This window comes from Pteropus medius, unplaced genomic scaffold, assembly GCF_902729225.1.
Source record: "Pteropus medius unplaced genomic scaffold, Ma_sr-lr_union100, whole genome shotgun sequence".
Classification (NCBI taxonomy): Eukaryota; Metazoa; Chordata; class Mammalia; order Chiroptera; family Pteropodidae; genus Pteropus; species Pteropus medius.
In genome coordinates, this window is record NW_024356249.1 from 9,748,324 (window position 1) to 9,757,801 (window position 9,478).

General features: G+C 39.7%; 1 protein-coding gene across 1 annotated transcript in view; it reads right to left on the reverse strand.

The window, feature by feature from the left end:
• Positions 1-960: 960 nt before the first annotated feature.
• The window catches only part of STRIP2 (striatin interacting protein 2), a 40,778-nt gene continuing 32,260 nt past the window's right edge, over positions 961-9,478 (reverse strand). The window contains 3 exon segments of the mRNA XM_039860584.1: positions 961-3,389; positions 5,606-5,810; positions 6,668-6,772. Of these exon segments, the coding sequence (XP_039716518.1) occupies positions 3,139-3,389; positions 5,606-5,810; positions 6,668-6,772 (561 nt within the window). The 3' untranslated portion in view covers positions 961-3,138.

Genomic DNA, 9,478 nt, shown 5'->3' on the forward strand with positions numbered 1-9,478 from the left:
CAGTGCCAAAAGAGTGGCAAAGTTCATACTTGACCTAACCTGGATGTTAATTACTTAACTCACCAATTATAGCATTGATGAGATCAAGGTCATGGATTTGATTGTTATATAAACAAGTGTCAGTTGTGTTCCAGAACCACAACTGCATTCTTATTCTCAGCTAGTTTTATTGTAAATATGGGTCATTTCAAGGACTAGAGGAAAGAATTCAAACTCACCACAGCTACTTGGGGGAGAAACAAACCATTGAAACCTTTGTCTGTAGGACCGTCTTTATAACAGTGATTATTGTTAAGGGAAGACCTGGGGGAACTGTAGATAAAGAAGTTGACCAAGAAAGCCACAACTGACTATATCAGCATAAAGCACTGAAATGGGTGGTTTCGAATGCTCACTGGAAATCTGTTGAAAATCCAAGAATCTCAGAAAGTCCCACTACCAATCTCATGAGCTCACTGGGAAGCTGCTGTAACTCATTGTCTCTGGCAATCCAGATTCCCTGCAGGCAGTGTGCTCCTCTGGGCAATGGTTGGCTTGTCCGTGTTAATGGCTTTAGGCTAGTGGAATATGAGCAATTTGACTCACGCCACATCTAAGCAGGAGCTTTAAATGTGCTTGCATGGTATGGTTTGTTCTCCTGCTCTTACCCTTTACTTTGAGGACGGTACATCCCAGGTAGGGGCTATTCTATCAGCCTGGTGCCAGAATAAGAAGATTTGGGGAACAGAGCCAATCTAGCAAGTCAACCTGAGTTGAGCAGAGCTGCAGCCGACGCCTGGACCCATGAACAAAGTATAAAAGTTTGTCATAAGTTGCTGAGATTTTGTAGTTGCTTATATTCGTCTACTCCCAGGGAATACTAATATAAGATTTTATATATTCATCCTTTTTAACTTTCCTTTTGTATCTAATGTCTTGAAGAGTCTCATGTTGAAAAATTTTGAAGACTGAATTTCTAACTCCAGTTCAATTCTCTTTTTATTAAAGTGCTTCAGTAGATAAACAGTGTTATCAACAATCAACACAAACTTTACTGAAATATTCACAAATAAAAATCTTCTACTGTACTAAGCGCTCAAATAATGGTCTTCTGTGTAGTAACAATAATCACCATTGGAGGTTGAGTAATCTGAATTTATTCCTAACCACACACATGGGCTCTCAAATTGGGAGATTCAAACTGGTTACCTTACCATATGGGGCTGGCTGTCAATACCTGAATACTAGTCCCAGCGAGTCAGTGAAAAAATGATATGATTTGAAACTAATCACTTATTCTTGGTGCCACAGTTTCTCCATCTGCACTGGGAATTAATCTTCCCTTAGAGAAGACTGGTAAGAAAGTATAAAATGTTAAGGCTTAGCATACTTCTGTGCCTCAGAAAGCATTCATGTGCATATTTTTAAAAGGGCAACTTATTTGTTCTTGACACAAATTAAATACTATATGGCTTTAAAAGAAATAGATTGATGACTGCTCTTTCCTTGAACATTATCTTTTTACTTAAATCACATTAAATTTATAGAATAGGGTTCAAAGATGATATGCTCAGTAAATTATTTTGATTGCTACAAGGACTACCGTCCTACTTTGGCAAAATTTACAAATTATTTTTAAAAGATTCATCCATTACATACTTAACATTCATCATGACCTTTCCATAAAAACAGAAATCCTGTTACCCTAAAGCACAAAGAAGGGAAATCCAAGCTTTAATTAGAGTTTTGGTATAGCTCCTTTGGACATGGTTTATAACTCAATCCTGACTTCCAAATGAGACTGTGGTTGACAAAGGACAGAGTAAATACACCAGTTTTGATTAGACCTCCTGGCACAATTAAAGTGGCCTGGGCTATCACAAAAAAGATTCAGTAGTGTCTTATGTTGGAGGAAGTGATTTAAAGTTAAAAAAGCTTGAAAACATAGATGACAAATGTGGAGCTAGAAGAGAAATAAAATTATCCTGATTGAATCAGCAACTTTTCTAAAAACGTTTCTGTTGGGAAGTATGTGATTCTGCTGTAAGAGAAGTTTAAAGAAGTTGGTACGCCAACCCTTATATATTCAAAGAATGTGCAATACTTTCAGGTACAAACAATATCGCTAAATCTCCACACGACACTTTGAAACCACTAGCAGAAAAAAGAAAAATAATTAATCAGCATAGAAGCAGAAAAATGGAAAGCTGTAAAACTCTTGTTGTTCAATTAATAATCGATCATGAGCACAAATGGACATGCCATCTCAATAAATAAAACTTTCTGTAGTTAATTTAAAAAATGAATTAGATTAAAAAACCCACAATTTTCTGCAGTGTACTCAGTCATTTTAAGACTAAGATAGTTTCAGAAATATAGAAATATCCTTAAAGAAGTCCTGACTGTTTCACATTGGTTGTGGTGGAGCACTCTAGGCCCTATACAGAGTACACAAGGAAATAATTTTCACATTGAACATAGTTTCTTGGTGAAGAAAGGAAAAAAACTTTACACAATACACAAAATACACATGCAGTAGTCAGGTAATGGTAAATCATCCTTCACAAAGGAGGTACAGGTGCTCTAAAATCATCTTAACGCTAATGATTTTAGAAAGAGGTGAGTGTCAAAATTTTAAACTTAAAATACAGACTTAATTTCAAAGTTGGTTTTGCCAAACCTCTGGTAAATCCTAGGAATCCAGGGTGAGCAAGAAGAAAATGTTCTCTTTTATGACATGTACCTCCCATTACTATGATGAATGCCACAGGCCAATGCCATAATGAAGTTATTCTCACTCTTGGGGCCAGCAAAGGCCAGGCTGGTTCTAGGTAAGACTAAAAAGTAGGGAGAAGTCCCACAAAAGAGCCTATCCAGGACTGATCCAGCAGGAAACTTCCAAGGCCACCTGGCATCCAAGAGACCCCAGAGCAAGTTGATTGATTTTTTTGTGACTCAGGGTCACAGCCTCGCACCACCTCGAGGCTCAGCAGGCCCCAGAATACCCTGAACTACACTGGATGTCCTTGGACTGGGCCAGCTCTCCCCTGGACAAGCACTTCTAGGGCTGGAAACAAAGGCTGGATGGGCAGGGTAGGCAGAGCACCATTTATTGGAGCCAACCCCCATGAATCAGAGGCTTTGCAGACAAGAGCTTAGTCAGTGATTCTGGAGCAGCTCTTCCCAACAGATGGGCTGTGAAAACACCTCTCTTTCCAGCCAGATCTCATATGAATAGTGGAAATCCTCAGGCAGATCCAACCTCTGCCCCAGCACACTCTGCAAGCAGTTATCCACAGGTGAAAATTCAGAGTCCTGCGGTCTGTCATATCGGCGGCTGTTAAAAGCCTCAATGTTGGCCCTCAAGGTGCATTCTTCCGCTTGGAAGTCCCATGGCCTGGCATCTATGTCTGTGATGGGAAGAGAGAAAGAAAAAGATGTATACAACTCAGGACACTGCTCCCCTTACTACAGAGCATGGTCTATAGGATACCAACAATGGACTGCTCAGAATTCCTTTTTCTGTAAAGAGCAATCTACAAAGTAAGTAAACAACATGCTGCCACTCAGGTTCGAAACACATGCCAACATATATATGCTTTTATATGCAGAGAGTATCTTTGGAAGGGTAGGTAGTCTAGAAACCGGTAACAGTGATTACCACTGAGAAGGAAACGGGACTCTGAGGGAGGTAGATTCTTTTACTGTATTTCCTTTTCAATATTTCAGTTTCTTACTAGTTAGTTATACGTACTGTAAGTCCTCAACATCATTGATTGGTTCTATGACTTTAAGTAAAATGATATATAATGAAACCATTTTTACCATAGATTAACTGATATAAACGAGAGTTAAGTTTCCAAAGGCATCTCATCAATGTTATAATGGAATGACTGAATGAAATGATGTTATTTGAGGACCTGCTCATTATATTTTCAAAATGGCAACTTAGTTTCCTTTCTTGAGCTTTTTCTCCAGGATGGGAGTTTCCCAATTGGACAGAATCACCAGCTCTCAAAGAATGGGGAGAGGGAGGAAGGGGTACAACAAAAAGAATCAGAATGGACCAATTACTAAACTTTCCTGATTCCCTGCGACCTCTCTCGAAAAAATTTTTTTTTTTTTTTTCTCAGCACACGATAAATCTGTGTGTCAGGTTAAGATTACAAGGTGAAGGCTTCCATGGAGGTAAAAACAGAAAACATAATCTGTTTTGCTTCTATTTATCCCACTTAGGCACTTACTTCAGGGCCAGAGATGCATATTTCCCAGATCTTTTATGTCCCACACACAATGGTTTATCTTAAGGAAGTACAGTTGGGGTTTAGGCTCATGAGAGTAGCACAACAGATGGGCAATTTGCAGGATGAAACATCTTCATGTTTTAAAAATCTATGAGAATTTAAACAATTAATTGTGCTTTATGTCTTATAGTAAAAGTTGCATCCTGGCTTGTTATCTGCCAATCATATGCTTCCCTTAGTTCTCTGCACCCTTTACTAGAACACCCTCTAAAATTCAGGCAGGTTACAACCCCCTGCAAAGACAAGTTATTAGTCATCTTACAAAAACTCTTAAATGCAGTTATGCAAATAATGGTCAAATCCCACTAAAACAAATGTCAATACAATTAAAAAGCTCTCCAAAATAAATTCTTCCGAACTCTGGTCAATTCTTCCGAACTCTGGTCAATCTTAGCATAAGTCTTGGAAAGTCAGCCAGATATTTTAATGTCTCCTATGAGGCAATATGCAGTTCTCTACATTACCTAGAATGTCCCATAGCCAAAAAGTTTGAATACATCAAACCTTTAGATCTAACTTACAGTTCATAGGTAATACCAGAGATAGAGGAATAAGGTAAATGACACCACAAAGAAGCAAGTAGACAAATTCAGAAAGTGGATATTCGGCAAGAAACTTGGCCTAGTTCTTCAATTAGTGTTTTGGGGAGTAATGAGGGGAATGACTGCTAGATTCAAAACTAATAAAAGGATATAACAACCAGATGGAATTTATGGTCCTGGGTTGGATTATGACTTGGAAAAAAATAGCTTTAAAGAACGTTTGGGGGCACCTGGGGAATTCTCAATATAGACTTGATTATTAGATAAAATAAAAATGTAGCAATATGGAAAGGTGGAGATAATGTTAACTGAAGAGAGATTATAAAACAGCACATACAATTTGCTTTCATTTTAATAAAATGTGTATATGTAGAAAAATCTGGAAGAATATACAATAAGTTGTTAACAGTGGCAATCTTTAGGTGGTACAAATATGACAGAAATATGGTAATACTGTAAAATGTTTGCTTATTTGTATTTTCTAACTGCTTTGTAATAAGAAAAGAGGTTATTTTAATTTAAGAAATCTCTCGGGAAACCTCATTTAAAGGAATGTTTTGGAAAGGAGGTAATTATCCCTCAATGTACTTGTTTAATAAAATGAATTTTCATGGAAAGAGTACATGCTAGATTGGGATAGTGCCTTAGTATGTTATATCAGCACCTGACCTATAATCGCATATTTTCTCATCCAAAATATGTAACAATTCTACGAGAGTATAGGTAAATGTTTATTTAGTTTTGTTTAAACCCCAGGTCAAGAGCTCTGAGAACACTCACCATTCCCGTAAGCCCAGTCATCATTCATGCGGTGGCGCACTTTCTGGTAAATGGCTGACATGGTTTTCATGTTGCTTTTCCTCCACTGGCGCCCTAGGTACTTTGTCTGTATTTTAAGCAGCTTCAGGACATAAAGTTGCAGCATGGCCTGCTTGACCTTGAGAGCCCGCTTTAAGATTGGAGCAGATTTAAACACCACCAGCATCTGTCCATTCAAAGAGGGGTGGAGTGAAGAAAGACAGATAAAAATCTAAAGTTCTTTGGAATTTCCAACTCACAGACAAATTAAGCCCAACCTGGCTGGCCTCAGATCACCCTGGGAAACTTTTGAGACTCTACGGTCCAGGCTCTACTTGGATTTAGACTTCAAGAACATAGAGGAACGACTCTATTTTTATTTCTCAATTAATAGTCTCTACTAGTCAAAGTGCATGATATATATAGTGCAAAAAAATTCTGTCATATATCTCATTTCCACTGTTTGCAGTTTCTTGTGTACCTTCTGGAGATAATTCTATATATGTATTATAATTTTTATTAGTAAAAATGATAGCCAACTATATATTCTGTCATATTGTTCCAAACCTTGTTTTTTTAAAACAATGTATCTTGAAAATAATTCCATATCACTATAGAACTGCCTCATTCTTCCCAATGGTTGTATAATATTCTATGATAAGGAGGTATCACAAATTATTTAACCATTTGGTCCCATATTAATGAGCATTTAGGTTGTTTCTAATCTTTTATAATTACAAACAATGCTGCAATGAATATTCTCAGACTTGTGTCATTTGGGATATGTGACTACAATCCAAGTAACAATGCTAACTTCCCTACCAGAGCCGCCCGGAGGGAGGGTCCCTATTCAGCTCCCCGAAAAGAAATGGACTGGGAAATAATTATCTCAAATAAAATAGATGTCCAGAATTAGGAGGGGCTAAATCTTATGTAGCATTCAGTGTCTGTCTATAGAGTTCGCAAAGCAGGTCTATAAATATTTACCGAAGATGAAAAAAATTCAGTCAAATGGACACCTCCGTGATCTGAAGCCCCACTCACCATGGTTCTGGAATGCTTCCATTTGGTCAGTTTATTAAGCAGCCTCAGAAGGTTGATGCAGGAAAAGAGATTCCTCCAGCAGAACTGGTTGTTGTCTCCAGCTTCCTGTAATAAGGCATGACCATCATTATCTCAATCCCTACAAGGCTTTCATTCCCACAGAAGTCTGAAAGTCACTATTGGTCAGTTTAGATGAGGCCTTCCATAGAAATGCTACCTCTTCATCAGCCTGCTCTTCACACACTGAGGCCTTAAAGCATGCAATATCTTTCATTTAAAAATACATAGCTGCCAATCCTGGAAGACTCTACCTAGAGCAAGTATTGACTGGTTAGAAAGATGATACATGGACAAAGGAACTTCATTTAAGCAAGTTTTCTTATACAGCTTCCTAATTTAGGATCAGAAAAAAGATGATAGAATTTTACCCCCAAATACTTTACAACACTTACATAGGCTGTGTTTGTAACTGCTAGTTGTTCTGGTAGATTTCAAACTATTTTGGATGGATCTGATATTCATTATGGCTGAGTTTTTTTTTTTTTTTTGAATTAGCCCCCACTCTCCCTTATCAAATATATTGCAATAAATTGCTTAATTCTCCAGCACAGAAGGGAAAAATGGCAGATGGTTAGTTCTAACTAGGTGTTTCTCCTCTTGTATGTTTCTTGATATCTTATGAGCACCTAAGCAGAAATAACAGATGGATGTCAGATTAGAAACAGGTATCTACTCATAGAATCTATTTATGGATTTGAAGGCCTGTAAATATATAGCGGTGTCAGAAACCACATAAATTGATGAGTATGCATTGTAGCCAAACTAATATCTTGGAAATTCCTCATGTCTACAAAGTGATAGGAGAATGTAGGAATAGGCGGTGTATGGAAGTAAGCTGTCATCTTAAGAGAGGAGGGGAGGCATCTGAAAAATGCAAAGGAAAGGGCTTGCAGAAATGACCGACTCAGCCAGTTAAAGTCCATTCCTGACTGCCCTCTCTCTGCCTCCAGGACTCTCCAGCTAACATGTTTTCCCATAGCTACTTCCCCCACCTCAAGGACTCTCCAGCTCACATCTGTTGATTCAAGACTTGCCCACCAACTAATGTTCTTCCTTATCTCTGTAGCTGTGTAGGAATAACAAAACTGTATAAAACTGCCTATTATGTTACAATCAAGTCTCAGCCTTTGGATAGGAATCCGCCGAGCTGGTGCCGGCATCAATAAGTGCTGCTTCTTGCTTATATCCTCAGTGTCCTGTCTCTCTGTTAGAGAATCCCATAATGCCAAGGTTGCAGGTTCTACAAAACACACGACCTGTAAATAGATAAGACCAGTGGCCTGGAAATTCCTTTCCCTTTGTAGTCCCCCACCCGAAGCTCCTCCTCTTCATCCTGAGTCATGAGGTACATGTGAAATCTCAGACAAAGGAATCACGTGCCCCTTGCATGGACACTGCAAGGGTATATAAGCTGTAAGAAATCTAACCTAGGAGAGCTCGTGCTTTGGTGCTGTTAAGCCCCATGCTCTCTGCTGGCAATAAATTCTCCTTCTTCTAACAAAGTTGTCTGAGTGTCCAATTTTCTCTGTTGGGTGTCGCTTCCTGTAACATTCCTGATGAATGGAAAATTACCCCCTCCTCTCCCAAATTAATTTGAAGCAAGCAAGAGAGGCATACATATAATGTGGATCTAACATCCAAGATTTTTGAGAGTATTAGGCTTGCCTAAGATATAAATAAGACAATAGGTCAAAACGTTTCAGGAGGATTTGGGGGAAAAATGGCGTAGATGATAGAGGTTCTGTTCATCCCTCTGGTGACCAGATTGGGGTTATGACAAGGAGCAGCAGCAGGCAGAAGTTGCCTGGGATCTAGATGAACAAGCCATACAACTAGGGAGAAATACAGGAAGTCACCCTGCAGCGGTGGAGGGTGAGCCCGGGTGAGGACCTGGGGCTGCCCAGTCTCCAGCAGCTGAGTGGGATGGAGGATGCGGCAGCGGCAGACGCCTTTTAAAGGGGCCATGTCCAAGATCAGATTTTCATGGTAACGGACCTGCTCACTCTGAGCATCAGTGCCAATTTGGCTGCGCGCAGTGGGCACCAGGGCACAGGAAGACATCGTTGGAGTGAGGGCTGAGGAGAGACTTGCTCTGTATAGAAGTGCCAGCAGTATACATTGTTCCCTGTTGAACCCTCCCACAGACCAGTGCATCAGACACAGTGCCGCCATAACTGTGACGTCATCAAACTGGATGAGAGGTCATTCTGCCCAGAAGATTTCCTGAAACCCTACCTCTCCCAACTTGCGGCCCCACCCAAGCCACATATATGTGTATCCTCAGCAAGTCAGGTGCTCCTAGCTGAGCAGCGCCTCACACTGGAGGCAGCTGGCCTCAGTTTCTGGTGTGGCCTTTTGAGGCAACTATAAGCACAGCATCTGTGGATTGCTTGCTGAATCTTAACAGGTGGCCCCGGAGGGGTAGAGGCTTGGGCTAAATTTGGCCTGCAGCTGAACCCCTCTCAGGACTGTGCCACTGGACACCTACTTCACAAATTCACACTACTAAGACCGGGAGATTCAGGAGCTTTGCTTAGTACATAGAAACAGACATGGAAAGGCAGCCAAAATAGGAAGACAAAGAAGCAGAAATCACGTGACAGAACAGAACAGAGATCCAGATATAATGAAGTCAAATAATCTAACAGCTGCAGAGTTCAAAACACTGGTTATAAAGATGCTCAATGAACTTTTGGGAAGTGTAGATAAATTCAGCGAGCGCTTCAACAAAGATAAAAAACATAAAAATGG